This window comes from Salminus brasiliensis, chromosome 4, assembly GCF_030463535.1.
Source record: "Salminus brasiliensis chromosome 4, fSalBra1.hap2, whole genome shotgun sequence".
Classification (NCBI taxonomy): Eukaryota; Metazoa; Chordata; class Actinopteri; order Characiformes; family Bryconidae; genus Salminus; species Salminus brasiliensis.
In genome coordinates this window covers 44066228-44089713 of record NC_132881.1, presented here as the reverse complement: position 1 = coordinate 44089713, position 23486 = coordinate 44066228, and the positions used below count along the sequence as shown (strand labels likewise).

At 44.6% G+C, this 23486-nt stretch overlaps 1 protein-coding gene across 1 annotated transcript in view; it reads right to left on the bottom strand.

Annotated features, from left to right (window-relative positions):
• hhip (hedgehog interacting protein) overlaps positions 1 to 22301 on the bottom strand; it is a 48792-nt gene extending 26491 nt beyond the window's left edge. The window contains exons 1-4 of the mRNA XM_072677135.1: positions 21952 to 22301; positions 16717 to 16909; positions 6367 to 6511; positions 2992 to 3193 (exon numbers count right to left, since the gene is read on the bottom strand). Of these exons, the coding sequence (XP_072533236.1) occupies positions 2992 to 3193; positions 6367 to 6511; positions 16717 to 16909; positions 21952 to 22212 (801 nt within the window). The 5' untranslated portion in view covers positions 22213 to 22301. The remainder of the gene's footprint in view (positions 1 to 2991; positions 3194 to 6366; positions 6512 to 16716; positions 16910 to 21951) is intronic.
• Between the last annotated feature and the right edge of the window lie 1185 nt (positions 22302 to 23486).

Below are 23486 nucleotides of genomic sequence, written 5' to 3'. Positions count from 1 at the left end.
AGTAATGTCCTGTTGATGCTTCGAGTAAACAGGCAAGCTCGGTGCAGCTCTCTCTGATAAGGAGCAGAACTTCACAGAATAGGACTCCCGGGATCGAGACTCCCTTAATCGGCATAATGATTGTTTTATCCGCAGCCAATTATGTTCCATTACGATAAGGCGCAAGAGACCTTCCTGGTGGAGCTTTAGCATGTCCGATCCAAGGAACTCCGAAATCGTGCAAAGTACGTAAACTTCCTGTCAAAGCGAAGGCCACTTCTTCCATCTCCAGACACTTTGTCAAATAAACTCTTGCAAGGGCACAAACGCGGGGGGCGGGTAAACATCCGCAATGGCACACGCCATAGCTGCTGCTGACGGACATGCACAGGCTACTCCGACAGCTGGACACGTACGGGAGGATATCCCATAATCAGGTGGGCTACGTTTCAGACTCCTGCGCCCATCCTTCACAAACAAACGGATAAAGTTGCCTCCACCGGCAGAGGACGTGACAGCATGAGACTTCACGAGTTCATCCAGGTCACGGATCGAGAACATCGAGAACCGCTACACCGTTATCCATCCCGGCAGCTCCGGTATCCTCCTCAGTTCACGCAGTGCCCCAAGGCAGCTGGAACAGGGGTAAAAGCAGGAGATCCATGGAAATGCATGTGGCGATTGTGTTTCCTTAAGGTTCATTTCTGTGTGAAGGCTTCTGTGCTGCTCTCCTCAGGTCTCCTCTGTGAAGGTGCCAAAGCAAACTGAAAAAAAAAAACAAAACCCAGCATATCTTTCAGGGCAAGTGGCGGCCTCCTGTTTTCTGGAAGTCAGACTTCCCTGATGGTGGGAGGCCAGGCTGGATGGATGTCAGATAGGTGCTAATTCCCCCTCAGAAGTACAGACATGTCCACAGCTTCCTGTCTGGAGCGAAACCACAGAGCAGTGTGGGTGCACACACGTATGTATGTGTGTGTCTGTTTGAGAGAGCTGTGAGAGAGCTCCTCTTCACTCTTCTCAAACCCTTCATTATGACCAAGCCTGACACTGAATACATATGTTTACTCCTACCTCTCAGGCCCTGCTGGCAATGCCACCCATCTCTGAGAGACATGTCCTCACACACACCGATCTGTGTTAATATGCGTACCTCAACGGAGCTCTTTAGAATGAGGTTACAGGCAACAGTATTCCTATGAAAGTAATACCTTCTGACGTGGTCCTTCAAAAGCTGGTCTATCATGAGCCTTATTTGGATGTACACCAAGCCCAAAGTGCTTGTTGGAGAGCGTGAACTGTTGGGTTCTACTGAGAGAACCATACGAGAATCGACAGCCTGTTATCACCCGTCCACTGGACCATTAGCAACTGAATAAACGGCTGCCCAGCTGTTTCTTGACCAGCTTCAGGTAATAAGCTGTGTTGATGGTGAGATGTCTGATGGCAGCAACAGGATAAATTATGAAGTCAGGACCAACAAAATATCTCAGAACCAAGGACAAGACAAGATAGGACAGGACAATGACCAAAAAAATAATTGGTTGGTTAGCTTGTCCTCTATACACATTGAGTGATGGTGGGTCAAGCCGAGGCATACTTGAAGCTCAAAGGGTTCTTGGTGCAGTTTTAGCCTGGTGCACCTGAGATCAAGCTCCAGCAACTGATCCATGGCTGAACTGAAAAAGATTGAAGACAAGTCGTGTCCCCGCATTCTGGATCAGTTGCTAGGGCCTGATGATGGGCATAGGAGGACCAGCCAAAAGGAAGTTGCAGCAGTCAAGCATCTGGGTGCCCTCTCTAGTGAGGAAGGGTCGAATTCTATGAATGTTGTAGAGGAGAAATCTACACGGTCCAGTCAGGTTTGCAACATGAGTCAAGAACGATAGCTGGTCATCCACAACTACACCAAGGCTTAATGCTTCTACAGATAGTGTGAGCAGAGACATCACGAAGGCGATGGAAAGATCTCTGTGAGGATACACAGTAGGCATCACACGGTCAAGTTTTTTTTGGCGTGAAGGATTACAGAATCACACTTTTAAGAAAAAAGGCCTAGTTAATTGGTCAAATAATGCAGACAATTTTAATATTACATTTCCCCATCTCGCTGTGATAAAACTAACCTTAGTCCAAATAGTACTGAGCCTGTTTACACCTGTTATTACCATCCATTTCATATCCGGATAGTTTCTGGATCCACTTTGACCCGATTCTGTTTACACTGGTCACTAAAAGAGGTCCTCAGCGCGACCAGATGAGAGCCAATTTTACTTTCCAGAGTAAACAAGGCTTTCTCATCATTGTTATCTGGGTCTGGGAAACTGAGAACAGTTTAGAGAAACCGTAACGGCTATTTAAAAAGCAAGGGAACACCGTCTCTGACCACCTCTGAATGTGGTCTGACTGATCCGATCATAAGGCTAGAGACATGCTTGTTGTTTGGCCACACGTTCGCATAGACAATCTGCTGCATCCTGAGCTTAACGGCTCACATAGCTGCCTATGAGCTACGCGTGTTACTGCATGCTTCCACTAGAGGGCAGACCAGAGAACATTGACCATAAAAAACGTTCGGCTTTACTTTCGAATGTAAACATGGCGACACTACAGGAGATTAGCCTTTTGGATAATTCTACGACCATGGCAGAAAAAGCATCCACAGCAGCAGTGCCTCGACCGTTTTGTGTGGACTGCACCTCCTGCGTCTGCGTAGTATTAACTTCTGAGGACGGGCACAACTCACGCACCAAAAGGATGCAAGGACGCAAGGTAGTCACCATCATGTGTACATGAACGCGTAGCTAACAGCAAGTATATCTCTAGCCTAATCCGATCACGGTGGGACCCGGGGGTGTTTCCGCTTGGCTTTTTTTTTTAACCCGAACGTGATCCTGATGCCACGTCACCAAAAACGCATGCTAAAGCCAGGCGTCACTGACTCGTGTATTTACAACATACACATTTTACCGTTGTTCGGCATTACCCAGTATCCACCCTGTTCGTGACTCTTACCTTGATTCCTGTCTGAACCTGTTTATGGATGTCCAGGAAGGGCTCCTTCAAAAGTTCCATGTCATGGGTCAGGATGCGGACGAAGCCTTCCTTCTCCAGGATGAAAAGGCGCTGAGATCCGTCCCCACAGTGCAACACGGCCACAGGCTGCCGGAGCCCACTCAGGATCTCCTGAGCGCAGTAGCAGTTGTGCTTGTGCTTCCTAATAAGGAGAGCGGCCAGATTAGCAGGAGAACTTAGCAGGAGAACAAAATGAACTGTTAAAAAAGTGACAATGCAAATATATCATTAGATCTTTATTTAATTAAGCAAATAAATAAACAAAAATGGCCTATGCTTATCCATATATAAATCCATATGTAAATATCTGGTTTAAGCATCATCATCATCATCACCCTGGTCCTGGGCCTGTCACAATTGCCTTAACTTGAATAAGTAAAGAAATACAGTACATTTACCATAGAACACCAGTAAATGTACTGTATTACTTATTGAAGTTGAGCAGGACTGGCTGTGTAGCAGGGACTCGGCATAACGGATCACTGTAGGTGTTTGTTTAAGGCAGACATGCGGGAGCTCTCCAGTTGTGAAACAAGTGTTCATTAACCGCAGGTCACATTAGACGCAGAAGAAAAAGGCAAACCACATTATGTATTATGTAAGACATATGGGCATCGGCAGCACGGGTGCACTTATTTGAAGGTGTTGGCAGGCTGGGAGGTATTTTTTTATTGAGAGCAGATGGGCACTGGAATAGACTGTGTGTCAGGAACTTCCAGTTTAGCTCAGCATAATTTCAATTCAGCTGCTAACTGGGGCACACAGCAGATGTGTTGACTTGCTGGCCATATATAGGTTTTGACGGGGGCCTTGTTAAGAGTTACGATGCCAGCCTATAAGCCTATAATGGTGAGCGCTCCTGATCCTTTTTTATATGCATAGCGGAATGCTTTTGGGACTATCTGAAACAGTAACTACAGAAATTACAGTACAAATAATAATACAAATAATTGCAAAAATAAAAAAATATTTATTTATTTTAACCCAATTTTTTTACCCCAAATTTGAGCCAATCTCCAATTCCCACCCAGCAGGTGGGAGCTAGGACTTCCTGCCTCACAAGAGGCCACCAGTGCTGGGAATGGTGAAGGCCAGCATGCGCTTCCTCCGAGGCTCGTGAAGCTCCACCGCATGTCTTTAAACTTCCTCTAGCTTTTCACGCATAACGTCGTCGAACAGCTGAACACGCTCGGAGGAGAACATCGGCTTCGCCCACACCGACCAGCGCACTGAGCTGAGTGATGGGGAGCTGGAGTGTCTTTCCACCCACCCAGAGAAAGCGCTCAGGGATATCTAGCAAAGGATGGCTGTGGTATCACCAGGGATCCAACTAGATGGCTGTGGCACCACCAGGAATCTCCAGATGATGGGGCTAATGCTTAAATTTTACAACTATATTTTGGTTTTCAACCAAACAAATGGCAAGAAACACCAACATTCACATGGTCACAGTGTCGATGTCGTCCATGCAGAATATAGTTATTTGTATAAACTATTCAGTAATATTAGAAGCTAGGCCAATTGGTAATTACCTGGTATTTAAATTAGCCTCAGCAGAATTGCAAGCTTATAGAAGTCCAAGGCTCTTGTAGTCAGGTCAAATAACTGTGGCCAGGAGATCCGGACAGGCCTTAGACCAGGGTTATGATGCGTAAAGCAGATATTTACACATGACCATCCACTTATTACAGATGCTTGTTTGTTTCGATGTCTAGAATTTTTGCAAAAAGCTGAGAGAAAGGAAGCAGGAACTTTGAAAGCCTTTTTAAATGAACTTTCGGACTCCAGCACAGCACACAGATGTCCAAACTGAATAAGCAAGTTTTCCGGCTCGGGCTTTTTTGAAGCCCTGTTCCGAACACAAACACTGTCCATGGTGCTTCTCTGGTTTTATCAGCTGAGGTGGCTGTTCTGCAGCTCTCTGATCACATCCTTTCACAAAAGATTAAAGTCCACTGGTCCAGATCAGAGCGGCAGCAGTATAAACACCTTCTTTGTGCCCTTAAACCTGGCTCAACTGACACTGGACAAACACATGGAGCTTAGCCATGGGAGGGAGGGGAGGGGGGGGCAGTGGGCCAGGCCACAACCCTGTGCTGGAATATTTTCACGCATAAGGTCATTCATGCATGTCGTGTCTCTAGTGACCTCTGCCTTCGTCCAGAAGCAGCAATCGATGGCTTTCTCAACAGAGGCACAGTTGAAAATGCCAGTGTGGAATAAACTGCTTCATGAATAGTGTGAGGATTCGTTCAATCACTGAGCGTAAATGAGAAAACGGTCAGACGAGGATTCCTCAGTACAGGCTTTTTAAAAAATGATGTACAGTGCTGTAGAAAGGTTAGTGGTTAACCTTTCCAGGGGTGGCTGGCCTACCTAAATTTCACAAAGAGTGCAGGGAGTCACAAAAGACCCCAGACATCTAAAGAACTGCAGGCCTGACTTGCCTCAGTTAAGGTCAATGTACATAATTCCACAGTAAGAAAGACTGTGGGTAAAAATGGCATCCACGGTAAAGTTGCAAGGTGCAAGCCACTGCTCACTAAAAAGGCTCATCTCATATTTGCCAAAACAAACATCTAGATGACCCCCCCTCCCTCAAAGACTTTTGGGATAATATTCTGTGGACTTTTTGAAAGACACGGTCCCGTTATATCTGTCGTAAAGCCAACACCACATTCCACCATAAGTAGATCACTCCAACAGTCAAACATGGTGGTGGTGGTAGTAGTGTGTGTATTGGTCTGGGGCTGCTTTGCTTATGCAGAACTTGTGGATGATCTGTGCGACTTGTTATCACTGATGGAGCCATAAATCGTGCTCTCTATCAGATAATAAATAAAATTTAGCTACATTGAAGGATTTTTCAGCATGAAATACCTACTCAAGGTTTTGTGCCCTAAAGCTCAAGCACAGTTGGGTTATGCAGCAGGACGATGATCTGAAGCACACTCAAAAGAAACCAAAACTAAGGTTTTGGCTGCTGCTCAGATGCTGGGACAAAACTTTGAATAGGTATTTCATGCTGGAAAATCCTTCAATATAGCTGAATTTGAACAAAATTCTGAAAAGAAGAGTGGACCGCAATTCCTCCACAGTGATGTGAAACGCAGACTCATTAAAAAATGTCTGAATGTCTGGAACAAACAGTTATTAGGTTTGGGGGGCAATTGCATTATCAGGTTTTGAATAACTGAAATGCTGGTGGATATAAAAGCTGTGTTGTGTGTTTACAGGCGTCTTTATCTTCTCTTATAACTGATCAGGATCATTAGCAAAAACACAGATCTAAGAAACATGATGACGTGCACGTACCTGTTGATTGCTTCTATTCTCTCATCTCCCAAGTAGTTGGAGTCCTGGCCCCGTGGGAGCTTCTGGTGGAAATCGGGAAAGCACAGGCCCCCGTCCCTCCTCCCATAGTACTGGCAGAACTCGTCCACGTCGGCTTGGAACAGCTCTACCAAACACAGACAGACAACTGCGCTCAAGCCTGACACACATACACACACACACGCGCCACACGGTCTTTAGAGGATGATGTAATCGCCTCCAAACCCGGCTGAATCCCCCGTAGTTAAAGCTGTTCCCCAGGCAAGCTCGCGCAACTCCAGACACTTCACCACAGGCTCGAGCTAAAGCCCATCTGTGGCTCTGGTGCATCAGTGGGACACTATGAAATGTCAGCTTTACCAGATACTGATATTGTTCCTCCTTTCACAAATGTGAACCAAACTGCTCTCTGGCCTGAACCCGTGACCTTTGACATGGTGGTCAGGAGTCACCGCAGACCGTGGTGAACTTCACTGAGCTCAGAAAAGAGCCCCGCTGGCGGAGTATTTGACGGGCTACACTCATCCAGCTATAAAAACCCCTCATGTGTGGTCTGCATGTGGAAATATTAGACCTTCTATTAAGGCGCATTTCATCAAACGTGAGTATGCATACCAAACCCAGCACTTCTCAGCATTTTTTAGCTGGAACATGTGGGTCAAGTCCAAATAAATGATGGTGAACACACGCCCAGGTTTGACTGATTGGGAGTTGCAGATTAGGTTTGCTTTTAGGGAAAACACCCTTATTTATTTCTCTATTAACAGCCAACAGAAATCTCTCCCTGGATTCTCAAAGACTCACATGTAAACAGAACATATGATATCTGTGCTGGGTTAAGCTGGCTATAATTTTCAATAAGGATTTGGTAGGTATGCTGACACTATGTAGCTTATATACTGTATATATATATATATATATATATATATATATATATATATGTATATATATATATATATATATATATATATATATATATATATATATATATATATATATATATATAAAATTTTGATGGGATTTGATTTTTTGGATTTTTTAAATTTTCTATTTTCTAACGTCTGGCTGCCAGTACTTGACACTGGGATAAAGAACGAGCTTTTCAGTGCATGATACATCCATAACCCTTTTCACAATCAAATTTTTCACAATTTCACAATACAGTAGGTTGCTCTAAGCAATAAAAAAAAGCCTGGCCTGCGAGACTAGATAGGCCCTGAATGTGAACAAGGCCTTGCCACTGCCAGATCTGTGCCCCCTGCCCAACAGTGCACATTGGCCTAGGGGTGCAGATTAGGTAACGACAGTGACTGATCCGCAGTGGTGGTGCTGCCGCTGCCCTGGCCTGCTAACTCAACCTCCCTACTCCTCGCTGGTAGCAGGCTAAAGCTAGTTAGCATGTTTTGCCAGCGTAGAGATGGAAGCAAGCGGGTGACTGCGGGTAGCTTTGGCATGAGCGCAATACAGATAGCATGTGACTGGGCGGAGCTAGAGAGAGAGAACTTACAGCGTGCATACTGTAGCTGTGGAAATTACAATAAAATCACATAGCGCCCCCTGTAGTACTGGAGCACCCTTAGGCGACCAAAGGTAGTTTTGACTTCCTACAACACTTGCAAGCTTTGCTTCACTGAAAGTATACCGTGGCCTTAAGGTGTGAATAATTAAAAAATCAAAAAATTAAACGTGGCTCTATGATATCGCTTCAAAAAAGGTCTGTTACCCTTTACATTGTTTCAAATGTGTTGATGAACAGACCAATAGAAAATAAAATCTTTTTACATTGACTTCCATTGATGTGTGTGTACCTAGGCCTTAAATGTTGGCAGTTTTTAAACTACAGATATAGATCAAATATATTTCATGTGTTTTATGGTGCCGATACTTTGCTGTTGTGCTTTAAAATAAACATGCAGGATTCAGCACAGTTTCTTTTCACCATATTTAATTAAATGTAGATATTTTTTAAATTTCCTTCTGAAAGCTCATCTAGGTAAAAGAAAAGAGAATTATATTGAATGAATTGTGCTTGTATTTATTTACTAGATTATTTAGTAGTTGTTACAAAATAACCGTGCCTACAGGCTTAGCAGTATCAATTGCACAAACTTTATTTACTGCAGAACTGCTCATAAACAAAGTTTCTGCTTTTATTTCTAGCAGAGATGTCGCTCATATACAAAATAATAGGCACAGGGACGCCAAACGGAGGTGGGGGGCTTGTGCTCTGAACATCAGATGGTGTTTTTTTTTCTTTTTTTTTGCTAAAGTTCCTTCGTGATCAATAAAGTATTTATCTATATATCTATATCTATATAATATTAATCCTTCTCAAATATTTTCAATAACACATTATTAGATTAGCAACCAACAAAAAACGTTATTCCATTCCCCAGTTATACATTAATATACACTAAGTAGCTACAGTGCATTCAAAGAAGCATATCGTCGCTGTCCAATGAAAACCATGTATCTCCAAAATGCGGATTTTACAGGAGAAGGCAAAAGTGCTGTTAACTTTGAATGGACGTCGATGTAAAAAAGAGTTTATTCCAAGTCATTTAGAGCGTTTCTATTGGTCCATTCATCCAGATTTTTTACACAGTGTATAGAAGCAGCTACAGGGTTCAAACCTCGGAAAATGGACAAAAATGGAGATACTTGCTTTTTTTTTTTATTGGACAGCAGTGATATATAAGAGAAAGAGTAAAATCATATTTTCCAAACAAGATGATAAACAAAACCTTAAATGGACTTCAATATAAGGATTTATTAAGTAATTTAGGAGGATTTCTATTGGTCCATTTATCACAATATGCCAGAAAATATATATATATTTGAAATTAAAAGTTACTACAAAAGGTTATTTGAGAGATGCTATAGAGGAGCCACTTTTGGTTCCATAAAGAACCATGTTTGGAGACGTTTAAAGAACCTTCACTTCATGTAAAGGTTCTTCACCAGTCCAGTGTCTCTTCTCCAAGAACGGTTCTTTATAACATTTTTCACAGACCTGTACCTAATTATATGTGGTTCGTTGGTCAGGAGCTCTAGAACTAGGTTCTAGACATGTTGATTAGAAGAACACAGGTCTGGACAGGTTCAGTTCCACCAGCAGCTCACCTGACTTCCTGTAATGAAGGATTGGTGCTACAAAAGGCTCCACAGAAGAACCACGTTTATTTAAATAAGAGCCTTCTGTGTACTAGAGATGTGCTTGTGTGTGTGAGGAACCTTTAAAAGATCTAAAGAACCTTCACCTGATGTACAGAGCACAGGCAAAAATGGCAGCAGCCAGACCTTGGGGAGAAAATCGCCTTGCTGGAGTATTGTTAGCAGCCCCTTAGTGGCCTAAAAACAACCCGGCTGATACGGTTTCCTCCAAGCTAAACCCTCACGGGGGGACAGCAAACACCACTGATAGAAACACAAACACACTGCTCTCCTTGCTTTCATCTTCACCGAGCCCCTCCACAGGAGGAGTAAATGTGTGTGTGTGTGTGTGTGTGTGTGTGTGCGCGCGCGTATGTATATGTGTGATGGTGGGGGGTGACCACACCAACAATAGAGGTGATAGGATATCCCCAAACATCTAAACACAACAGAGATCAAACACACACACACAAACACACACACACACACCCCTACACAGCCATGCCACCCACGCACAAGCTGTAGTGGTTATCTAGAGCCTGCCTGGAGTGCGAGCGCTGAGATGCATCCGAAAGTTACCGTGCGTCATAGTGGTGTGCGGGAAGGAAGCAGCGGGCCTACATGCTTTTACGCTGCCCGTCAAAAGTTTGGGGACTAGCCATTTTCCAAATGTTTAAATAAAATAATAAATATACTACTACTACTACTACTACTAATAATAATAACAACAACAATGATAATGATAATAACATTAATAAATAATAAAACATTAATGTGCATAAAAAGGAACTTTGCAGAAAACCCTTAATAGTTAAAAAAAGTAATGTAAAAAGATATTATTCCAAATCAATTTTGGAGCATTTCTATTATATTCTATTATACAATGTAAAAAATGACTGCCAGATCCATGACGTCAAGTAAAAACCTTAAAATAAATGAATAAATAAATAAAATTAAACAATACATTTTTATTTTTAAAAAATTACTTGATACAAAAACAATTTAATGTTTAATTTTGTTTATTTACTCATTTAATGTTAAATTGTTTTGTATCAAGCAAAAATCTTTAAAAAAAAAAGCTGTGGAGACTTTACTTAACTTTTTTTGTAAATGGGGGAAAAAAACTTTGAAGTACTAAATTTAATAAAAAAACAATAACATTTAATTTATCTATTTATTCATTTATTTTATTATTATTATTTATCCATGCTGTGTACAAATACAGCCCAGTCTAGAGCAGTCTTAAGTGTCTCTGGTGCTGAAGGAGGGGTAAATATTCTGTAAATACCCCCAGTTGGGAGTTTAATGCACCTCTGTGGAGCGTCAGTCATCAAGCAGACCAGCTCAACTCACTAACATTCATTTAAAGCCCACTGACTTCCACAGACATCCCCAAAGGCAAATACTCTCACCCATCAGGAGGCACTAATGAACGGCCTTATCACGCTCTGAGATGAGGTCAGACCATTTAACCAGGCTGAAGGAAACCGGTACCAGAAAGTAAACTGGGCACTTTTAGGCACATTCAGGCTGAATTTGTGGCACCAGAGCCGCTCTCTTAACCTACAAACCTTCACTTGATGCAAAGGTTCTCCACCAGTGCAGGGTCTCTTCTCCAAGCATGGTTCTTTATTACATTTTTTCACAGACCTGTAACTAATTATATGTGGTTCGTGAGTCAGCAGCTCTAGAACTAGGTTCTAGACATGTTGGTTAGAAGTACTGGATGGAGGTCTGGATTGTAAAGTTCCACCAGCAGCTCACCTGAAGGTGCTACAAAAGGCTCTCAGAGCGATTCCATAGAAAAACCACTTCTGTTTAAATAAAGAGGTTTGTGTGTACTAGAGATGTGTGAGTGTGTGTGTGTTAGGAACCTTTTAAAGATCTAAAGAACCTTCACTTGATGTACAGAGCACAGTTTGGGATATAACGTTAAAAGTGTAGAATCTTTACATCCCGAGAAAGTTCTTTCAGCCTTCAAAATGTTCTTCTACAGCAGGTTTGGGTTCTTCTACGGCACTGCTCAAAGAACCTTTTGTAGCACCTTTATTTTTAGGAGTTTAGGTCACAGGATGTAAATACAGGCCCACTGCAGGAACGAGAATAGCTTCTACATACTTACGAAAACTGCAATTTGGATAATTTATGGTAAACATTAGGTAAACACAGGACCAAATTAGTGTATGGCCACACACTGCCTCTACAACACGTCATAGTGGTGTGGGGGAGTGAGACAGTACATGCTTTTACGCTGTCCGTCAAACGCTCGGGGGCGACTAGCTTCTCAAAAGGTTTAAATAAAACAGCGGTAATACCAAATTTCACTACTAGTCCAGTGTTTTAAAACACTGCAGTCCAATCGCTTCCTCTGTGTGTGTGTGTGTGTGTGTGTGTGTGTGTGTGTGTGTGGTGTTGGTACACACTCTGGACTGATATCTGTGTGTGTTGGTCTATTGGTGTGTAACAACTGGTTTATAGTGGGTGAATGTGATGGTGTGATGGGGGGTTATATAGCATGTGTGTGTGTGTGTGTGTGTGTTAGCATTAGCGTTAACCTCAACTCATTAAAAAATAACAGAGAATGCGAGTGAGCGGTTCTCCGGTTCTCCCGCTGGTAAAACCGAGCGCTTCAGTGAGAGTTTAATAAAGGGTCAGATCAGATATTATGAACGTCCGCACTGCTGCTGCCGACTGGGGGATAATGTCTGTTAATGGCACCTTGAGGACACCAGATGGTGCTCTGAACACTGTGGTTATGGAACTGGATTTGGATTAAAATAGCCCGTTCCCGATACATTAAGACATGCCTGGTTTGGATGTGATATTCCTAGTTGTATGGAAAAAAAAAAAAATAATAATAATAAAAAAAAATAAATAAATAAATAAAAATAAAATAATAATAATAATATATATATATATATATATATATATATATATATATATATATATATATACATATATATATATGCAGGGAGCTGCCAGGGATGATAGGCCCGATGAAAAGACATTACACTGGGACCCCACAACTTTTAACAATTAAAAGTCAAAACTCAATTAATAAGTTTTTAAGGCCCTTTTATAAGGCCCTTAGAATCGTCCTAATTCCTCCCCAATACTGCACCCCGGACACAGGCCTATTGCAGAGAGCGAATGGGTTTCAAATATAACAAAAATAACTTAATAAAAAACTGCAATCGTGATCAAATTAAAGCAGTCAACGTCTGACAAAATTAGCGTACGGCCACACACTGCCTCTATAATCCGGCCTGGTTGTGTCGTACTGCCCTGAGAGACAGAGAGAGAGACAGAGGGGGAGAGCGAGCGAGAGTGAGAGAGACTGACTGACTGTGTCCACAGGCCCAGCACTATGGTTATACTTCCATCTGGTTATCTTCCAAAGCAACCTGGGTGGCCACCCAAAGTACTTGACATCTTGATGCACTTCAGCAGTTTTACATATACACAACCTTTGTAGAAAAATAAATGTGTCATTCGTCACCACATATGCTGATTTTGGAGGGCGAGGAGAGAGCGGTGGGGAGGAGGGTTGAGCCTTCTTGGCCTGAGCTCCCGTTCTACTGCCTTTACTGCGTTCAGCCACTCTCTCTCTGTCTCTATGTCCGTCCATCTCTATCTCTCTCTCTCTCTTTTCCATACAAGGATCGCAAATAGCCTGACCTGAACAGAATTGATCGCTTGTCGGTTCGTTTGAGCAGCAATCGGTTTCCGAGGGAGGCTTTGGGACACAGTGCTGATTGTGTGTTTAGGCTGTCTGATTTGCTTGTGTATGTGTGTGTGGCCTGTGTGCTGTGTGCTGGAGACTGTTGCCTGTTTGCATATCTCCCCCATCTAATCTGTTATGCCTACACAGATAGGAAGAGGTTTCGGGTCGGCAGCCGGCTTCGCGCATACCACTGCATCTGATGGAATGCGCCAAACAGTGACAGTTGCGGCCCTGTGCGGTGACCCGCCCAGGCAAACAGAGGAAGTTTGTTCCTGATGTCATTCATGCTATGGAAAAAAAACATAAACACCCCTAGCCCGTCCTCTGCGAATTTGCACACCCCCACCACCCCTCCGCCCCCCATTCCGGCGCTTTTTTAGACGCCCACCAGCAGGCCTGAGCTGTTTGTGCTCTTTTGAACGTACCACCAAGAAAAACAAACTGATGATGTGAGCGGCCTTAAACAGCTGGTATTTTCCGCTGCATCATGCAGGGGGATTGTGTGTGTGTGTGTGTTTGTGTGTTTGTGTGTGTTCTCCTGGTGGGGCAAGGTGTCAGGGGCAGTCATGTCTAGACCATAGTCTCTCTCTCTCTTTCTCGCTCACACACTCACACATACACACCAAACACATCATGGTGAGCGCCACTGACGTAAACCCAGAGGCTTGCCAAAGAAGCATGGGGAAGAAACTGGTCATAAAACCATTCATTCACAGCTCCAGATTGTGGGACTTTGTTTGGGGTGGGTCCGCTAATGGGTGTTGAGGTGTGTGTCTGACAGCTGGGACGTGAGAGCATATGTATTAGTGTGTGTGTGTGTGTGTGTGTGTGTGTGTGTGTTTGTGAGAGAGAGAGAGCGCTCTTCACTTGGTTCAGGAGGGCTGCTCAGAGCGAGGAGATGTGAACGCAGCATTAGGAGCAAAGCTTGCTGTTCAAATCCCATCACCCTTAATACAAAAAGTGCTTCAAACGGTTCTTAAGGAACCACTTTAGGTTCCATAAAGAACCATGTTTGGAGATGTGGAGAGTGTGGAATGTGAAGAACCTTTAAATTGGTGAATTGGTACATCAAGAGAAGGTCCTTTAGATCTTCACAAATGTTCCTCAAACTTTTTCATACCTCTATGGTTGTGTGAAACATGGTTCTTTTTATGAAACTGCTCAAAGAACCTTTTAAAGCACCTTTATTTTTAGGAGTGCAGAGTTGGGGATGTTACAGATGTTAGAAGTAAAGAAGAAATAAATGCCAGTTTGGAGATGTTTGGTGCAAGTCGAAGAACCTATAAATGGGTACATTTACATCAAGCGAAGGTTCTTTAGATCATTAAAAAGGTTCCTCACAGTTACACTTATCTCTATGGTTGTGTAAAACATGGTTCTTTATGGAACCAAAAGTGGTTCCTCAATGGCACTGCTTAAAGAACCACTTTTGCTTCCATAAAGATTCATGTTTGGAGATATTTAGGTTAAATTGGTACATTTCCATTAAGAGAAGGTTCTTCAGATCTTTAAAAAAAAGGCCCCACAAACGCACATCTCTATGGTTCTTTTTATGGAACCGCTTAAAGTTCCTCTATTTTTATGAGTGCAGAGTCTATTACATCTTTCAGATATCAGTAATTTTGCTTTACTTCTTTATGGAGCCAAACGTGGTTCCTCTATGGCATCGTCCAAAGAACCTTTTGAAGCACTTTTATTTTGAGGTGTGTTCAACACCTTACAGATCTGATAAAGTGATTCCCAGTTAGAATGGTTAGTCCAGGTCTGGGAATTACCAGTTTTTATATGTGAGCCTAAAGCAAACTCTTGGAAAATGTTTCTCAATCTTTCTAATGAACCTTTCATGCTTCTTTACGAAACCAAAGGTGGTCCTTCTATGGCACTGCTCAAGAAACCATTTAAAGCACCATGATCTCTTCAAGAGTAAATCACAGTACTCACAAACTCATGCACATTCAACCAACTGACCTGGTACAAACTCTAAAAGCTATGAACAGAGTCAGAGAACATTCCTGCGTTTTCGGTCCGAATCTCGGTTTCGAGGTTCTTCTCATGGCCGGCTAAGCATGGGATTTGCATTTTGCACCATATAAACTCATATGCATATTCAACAGATTTATCTGGTGAAATCCACTGACTTGTAAAGAGGCTTTTACCACATCTGCAATTGTACCAAAAGCCAGAAATATTTCAAAATGCACATAATCCTTCCAGTGGTGGGACTGAACTGCAGCGTGCCTGGTGCTGGAGGAGCTTACAGAGCCTTTCCAAAAAGCATTGTGTGGGATGGCATTGTAGCGGGGAAAAAGACAAGCAGTAGGCCCTGAACGCCAGAGCTTAACTGTTGACTAATTAATCACTCAGCTTTGTTAGGGTTTGCCAGGAGCCTCCAGCACCATATTTGTGAGTGTGTGTGTGTGTGTGTGCGTGTGTGTGTGTAGAGTGAGTCATGACCCATAAACAGCACTGGCCGGTACTGCGGCATAAGGCAATACCACAGCGTAGTGTCTTTTGCGTAGCATCTCTGGAATGGTAATCCTTGTGTTCTAACCTTTACTACGGTTGCAGTCAAACATTTGCGGAGGGGTTGGATCTGACGTCTTTTCCCGCAGGCTTCTGACTGCGTAAGCATGCTAGAAATGTACATGTACTCGCTTGTGAGTTCTCCTGCACGTTGAACAGTCTTAACTCTTCATTATACAGCAATCAATGGGGATTCAGGCTTTGGCTGAACTGCTGTTGGTTGCATAAGCCTGAACGTTCGTACGTAAACATTTGGTTCATCTTGTGAAGTTCTTATCTTATGAAGATCTACACTGTCCATCAAATGCACTCGAGCCTTCCAGGTGTTTAAATCACCTAAGGGCAGTAAGAGTTTATGTCAAATATAAGGACAAAAGTATTGGGACACCTGCTTATTTGTTGTTTATTGTGAAATCAAGTTCTTCCACTGCTCCACAGCTCAATGCTGGGGGGGCTTTATACCCCTCTAGCACACGCCTGGCATTAGGCAGCAGTGGCGGCAACAGGTTCATGTTAATCCGCTCTAGATAGTCCTAAATTATTGGCAACACTTCTCTCCAGGGACTAGACAAACTGTGCAATTGCTGGATGATTTGCACTGCATCTGTGTCAGCAATGGGTGCCACTTAAAGTAGCTGAATGCACTCATTAGAAGGGGTGTCCACAAACATTTGGACAGTGTGGAAAGTATATTATTACTACCAATCTATTATTAAGGTAAATCAGCAGCTCTACATACTGAAGGAAGGTACCCCAAATCTCAAAGTCACAACAACAACGTCTAATGCCGATGTCAGTTTGACGCTGAATAGTGACCGACAGCGGCACATCCCCCGGTACATCAGGTCTGATGGCGCCCCCGATGTACGCAGGTGCAGTTTCCACACATTCGCAGGGCATCGGTGTTACGGACTGTGTGTTGAGTTTGTTACCTGGTACATGTCCCCTGCAGGTGTAGTAGAACTCTCGGCAGTAGTCGGGGCAGAGACGGGGAAGGTCAGGCTCGCGGTGTCGCGCAATCTCTTCCTCGGGAGAGTGGAAGAGCATCTGAGCGTTCGGAGAGCAGCGGGCACACTTGATCTCCTGCAGCAGTCTGGAACACTCCGTATTGTTGGAGGAGAAGATCTGAGGAGACCAGGCAATGACAGGATAGAAATCATCACAGTGGTTTTGCCATAGGAATGTTACGTTACAGCGCTTGTTTGTTCAGTCTTCGTGGTCAGCCTGACTGTGTGGACACTGGATCAAATCACTGGATCAAATCGCTGGATCAAACCAGATCAAAACCCTCAACTCCAGCAGACGGACTCCAGCAGAAGATAATGGACAGGAATGAGTGCGACTGAGAGGAGGAAGGCCTGGTTCATGGTAGGGCTATCAGGATTAGTCTGAAAACATAAAAATGGCCTGAGCTGAATTGCTTATGTGTTTATTTAAAATAAAAAAAAATAAAAAAAAGATATGATAGATCTGACAGATTGTAAAACACTATAGGAAGCATAGGGGGCGATATGGGACCCAATATCGCAAAAAAAAAAGTTACCGTGAACTCATTATTAATAAATAATTGTTGATAGTTTGAGCAGTTTTAGAGATGATTTTGAGTCGCTCGCAGCTGTCAACTATAGGGGTCATTTTCTCCTTAAGAGATATGTTGAGATCTAGCAAAACACAGAAATCTTTTTTTTTTACGTTTTTGACTTTTTGACATAATCTAAATCCGCCTGTTGTTCTTTATGTACAACCCAAATTCCATACCGAATGGACCAACAGAAAAGCTCAAAAAAAACTTGCAATATAATATTTTTACATTGACCTCCATTGCAAGTTAAGAAGGTTTTTTCCTTCTCCTGTAAAATTGTCATTTGACGATAGTCAGACTGACTTTAGCATTTACTGCAGGTCCGTAAACAGCACTTAAACCTCCCCCATACCAATTAAGCCGAATTTCCTTCCAGATTCGTTAGCACAGGCTTACAAACAGTTAATCCGCAATTACACCTCACATGCCGACAACGTGCCGTGCCAAAAAATTAACGGAGCAACGTGAAATGGAGCAAAACGAGCGTAATCGAAACGTTACCAAACAAACGTAAGCAAACAGAGCCGGGCTGAGAAAATTAGCAGGCTTATTTACGTAACAAATTAGCTGTAATAAAACAAGGGTGTAATGGGCCTCCCCTCAGCAGGCATGCGCCTGTGCCCCACCAGCAGCCGCCTGGTACACACACACTCGTGAGCTCTGTGTGAGGTCCGTGTGTAAACACCAATTTAGAGATAGACAGGCACATCATTCCACCGCTGGTATCAACAAATTAGCAGTCTGTCCAAGTCAATTAGAGCAGCCGAGTCTGCAGACACCGCCGACTAACCCCAACAACAAACCCCCCCCCTCTCCAACAAGACCCTCAACAGTGAACTGGTAGAAACTGCAGGAAAGTTACGGAGCTGTGTATCCAAGATCCTTAGAAGTACCCAAGTAGCCACCTTCATGCCTAACCCGTGTCCATACGCTTGTCCAGAAACCACATAATTTGCCTTGTAGCTCCAGCGCTAAGCTCAAGAAGCCAAGCTCAGACTTCAAACCTGCCTTGGCTGGTCTGGTTGACTACACCGAGGTAAGGCGAACCTAGTGTTTTAAGGCCAAACTATCAAAACTACGGACAGGAATAAGGTGGTAAGGACTGGCTAAAGACCTGTACCAGATCTTAAAAACTTTAAAAATATAATAAATAAATGATTGCATACTCCATGCCCTGCAGAAGCTCAGCATCTCGAGCTCTCCTCCCTTCTCGGCCTGGTGCTCTTGGTCGGTTCCCCAGCTTTTCCTAGCGCCTACTCTACTCCTGCTCTAAATCGCCCATTGATTTAGCGAGCCATGGACTGGCACACAGTCCATGGAGAGGAGCATTTGTGTGCTCTCAACCATGCCCTGTGCCCATATGCTGCTGGGATGGGCTCCAGTGATGCCATCACCCACACCACAAACAAGAAGACTTTTGTTTGTGGCATTAAGGGGGGGGCGTAATTATGAGCTCTGAAAATGGCAGCGGTTCCAACAAAACCACCAGTACTAGTCATGCGGCACCTACTGAAGGCACAAGGAAGGAAATTCTGACAAATTGCTCCAAAGGCTGGTCGGGGTATGCGTAGTGGAGGTACGCTGAGCGGAGGTACTTGCTCCATGTAGGTCCATGTCAATGCGAATGCTGGAAACTGGTCGTTCACAGAAGAAGAACGACAACAACAACAACCAGGCGGGTTGGAAGTGGAGAAGATCGGTTCCAGGTGGTCCTTTCGCCAAACTCATGTAAATGCATGGTTTTGGTCCACTCTAGCACATTCTATGCAACAACTGATGCTGCAATCTCCTGCGACTGACCAGTGGGCTGTGTGTTCGCAGCTGGTAGGGTTACTTATTAAGACTTGCACAATCCCCATTGTCAGTGAAATTGCCAGAACAAACATATAAACGCACAAAGACACACTTGAAAACAATTGCTTGTCATTCACCCGCAGACAAAGGAGACCGCCGAAGCCTCCCAAGGTCACGCCATAAGAGGCAACCAGGAGGGTGGGAGTCACATTGCGTCATGCCATGCATGGATAAGCAGGAGCGAGTGTGTTGTGTGTGTGTGTGTGTGTGTCCTTTTTTCGTGACAACAGCATTAGTACTGATACTTCGGTGGAATCGTAGTTGAACCTGGAAACTACGGCCTTTAAAAAAAAAAAAAACTCCCCTCCAACCCCTCCACCCCAAAAGGAGGTGAGTGTTTAACAGCTTAAGCAAAACACTCTTGGCCCCTCTGGGAATAGGTGTAAGTTTTGCGAGGGGGGTGGTGGTGGTGGTGGGGGAGGAGGAGAAGGGGGCGAGGGAGCAGGACAAACTCTCTCTCCACAGCATTAACACTTGGACAGAGCCGAGGACTTGGGAGAGTGATGTTCTCCAGCTTCACCCATTAGTGAAACTAACAAACACAATGGTGTTGTTGTTATTCTTTTGCCATAAGCTAAAAAGACTCCGTGTGTGGGCAGTGTAGCGGGGAGGAGGCCATGTCGACTCCTTTTTGTTCCATTCAGACTCGCTCCTATTTGCATGACTTGAGCAAATTAAATGATGCAATATGGCTGTTTTGTCGCAAGCCGAAGTGCAATGCCACCCAGCCGCATATGTTGATTCACTGAGGCGGTTTACATGAGAAAAGAGGCACCTCTGCATTCACTATAGAGGCGAAAATACGGCGCTTTTTGTTTTTTTGGGGGGGCTGGATGGTTGGAGTTTCACATGTTGCACAGAATGCACCTCGATCCCAGGTCGTTCTGCATGCACTAGACAGCACAAATGAGAGGTTTTCTGCAGGGTTTGCTCAGATAAGGAGCGCAATGACAGCTTATTCACTGACTTATCCATTGCATCAATTATACAACTCATGGATGCTCCAATGCTTGACCATCCAGAGCAGACCCTGGGATAAACACACTAACCCAATGCTGACCTGGTGCAGAAGACAACACCAACCTGTAGAACTACTGCATTCACTTTAAGCAAGCCTGTGAATGAGTCTCGTGCAAGGCAAGGCAAGGCAAGGCAGCCCGTGTGTTGTTTATGACTGGGAAGAGAAGCATTTTATCATCAGCAGTGCAACATAAGGTAAACCCATCCCAGCCTAGCTCGTGCATGCACCCGTGAATTTCAGCAACACTGAAACACTTCTGAGACAGGTCTGACCACCATGCAGACTCGAGCAAACTTCAGCACTGCCTATGCAACCCACCGGGAGGGCTGAGCACCACGCTGACTCGTTTACGTCCATGCATTTGTACACGAGAGGCTTCGCCCACCACGCGGACTGCTGCTACACTTCCACGCATGCGAGCAAACTACAGCCCAGCACATGTTTATCCACCATGCATGCAGACTTCGATGTCGTCCACACAGCACAGCGAAATGCATGACAGCGCGTGCATCTGAGCACTAACTAGAGGCGTGTTTACATCCGTGCATAGGTGCACGCTTCAGTATAGCCCGTGTAACTGCAAACTACTTGATAGCACGTGCATTTAAGCAACGTCGAGCACGAACTGGCAGCATGTTTACGTCTGTTTACATCTATAAATAAGGCCCAACTTGCATGCAATTCAGCAAAATATGATAGCACGTGCATTTGAGCAGCGCCGAACACTAACTAGGCGCGTGTTTACATCCATGCTTTAGCGTAAACTTAAGTAAAGCTTATGTAACCCAGCAAAATATGATAGCACGTGCATCTGAGCGACTTTGACCACTATATGGGTGCTTTTGGACAACCATGAAAACGTGTAAACATTCGTATAGCCCACGCAATCCAGCAAATTGTGATAGCACGTGCATTTGAGCAACGTCGAGCACTACCTGATAGCATGTTAACGTCTGTTTACAATCGTAAATAAGTGCAAACTTCACTATCGCCCATGCAATTTAGCAAATTCCACCACTGCACGTGCATTTGAGCAACTTTAAGCACTACCTGGAAGCCTGTTTACATGCATTAACACGAGCAAACTTCAACATAGCGCACACAATCCAGCAATGCACCAGTAATTCACGACAGCACGTGCCTTTGAGCAACTTTGAGCACCATCTGGAAGCACATTTGCATCTGTTTACATCCATAAATACGCAACAACTTCAGCATAGCCCGTGCAACCCAGCAAAGTACGATAGCACGTGCGTTTGAGCAAGTTTGAGCACCAACTGGCTGCGTGTTGACATTAGTGCATCGGTGTACACTTCCACATAGCCCAAGCAATCCAGCAAATTATGATAGCACGTGCATCTGCATGCATATTAACGCCTGTTTACATCTATTAATAAGAGCAACCTCTAGCAAAACCCATGCAATCCAGCAAGTTCCACGCCAGCACGTGTATTTGAGCAACTCTGAGGCTTATTTACCTCCATGCACACGTGTAAACCGATGCAACAGCCCATGCAACCCCGCACACTACACTGCAGAACATGCAACTAGCTATCTGGAGGCTTGGCCACCACGCAGATGTGTTTACATCCATGCGTGCGAGCAAACTTCAGCTGAGCACCAGCAAGCACTACTTAACGTCCATGCATGTGTGCAAACTCAGCCTTGGCCATCCCTCCTGCCTCGTCCACGACCTGCTCAACAACCTACCATGGTGTCTCTTCGGTGGAGGCTCTGGTAGGGCGCTCTGCGGACGGGGCAGCAGGACACTCTTGGGTAAAGCCTGGAGCACACGGCGCCGTCCTCCACGGCCACTTTGCGCTCCTTCTTCTTCAGGCGCCTGGGCAGACTGCCGTCGTAGCATCTCCTCCTCCTCGGGCTGAGCTCTCCCTTCTCTCCCAGCCTGGCCTCGCCGCACTCCCACAGGTTGGCGGCCACGGCCAGCACCAGGACGAACTTCAGATGCCTCATGGTGGAGGTGGAAGAAAACACTAACGTTACTTCTTCTCCTTCTTCTTCTCCTTTTCTTCTATAAATAACCTCCTTCACAGTCCTTTCGAGAAGATTAAAGTTTTATTTGAACACTTTTATTCCAGCTTAGCCAAAAAAACAACAATGCGTAATTGAAGTGCGCTTAAACGCCAATCACGCAATAAATTAGGTTAGGTTAGGATGGCACGGCACGTGCGCAAACGTGTCCTTGCATAATGACAAACGCAAGCAAAAAAAAAGTCAAAAAAGGAAAAATCGAAGTCGACCCAAAGCAAACTGCTTTGGCAGCTTTCCCGTGCGCGCACGCTTCGGATAGATCCCCGGTTGGTGGTCTCAGTGGTTGGTGGGAACGCAGCAGCAGCAGCAGCAGCACCGTGTTGCCTCCTGCAGCGCCTTCAGTGCGCTCACATGGTGCTCCCACTTTTCCACCTTCTTTTTAACCAGCGCGCGAGACGCGAGAGGGATGACGTACGCAGGCGTGAGTGAGTGTGTGTGTGTGTGTGTGTGTGTGTGTGTGTGTTTGAGAGCGAGCGAGAGAGAGAGAGCGCGCGCAAGAGCGAGAGAGACTACCTGTTGGGGCAGGACGATGAGCAGGGGTAGCCTAGGGCTTCCCAGTCCTGATCCCGGAGTAGCCCTGCCCTGCCCTGCCCCGCGCGACGTGGTGATTGGTGATCTCCCTGCTCTAACACACCCAAGCTCTTTAGGCTTGAGCTGATGATGAGTTGAGTCAGGTGTGTGTGTGTGTGTGTGTGTGTGTAGCATGGGGGAACACTAACATATGCAGTAGCACAACAGGACTGGAAAACCCATCTTCCCTAAGTGGACATGGGGTCAGATCCATTGCCCATACATGGGAATACAGGTACTCAGCTGTGGCTGGACTGGCACCCTCAGCACTTTTGGGAGTTTGGGAGCTTATTTGGTACCGAGTTCAAATCTAAGCACTGCTTAAGAGTCACGTACACAGTCCTACACGGTACAACTACCAGAAATACAGATAGAATAGAATAACTATATGTCCACATATTTGTGGACACCCCTTCTGATGAATGCATTCAGCCATTGCAGACACAGATGTGCAAATGCACAAACACACACACACACACACACACAGCTTGTCTAGTCCCTGTAGAGACTAGAGAGAGTCCCATTCTATTGGCTCCATGCTGCCCAATGCCAGGCGTGGGCTAGAAGGGTGTAAAGCCCCCCAGGATTGAGCTGTGGAGCAGTGGAAGAACTGTGTTCTCTGGAAT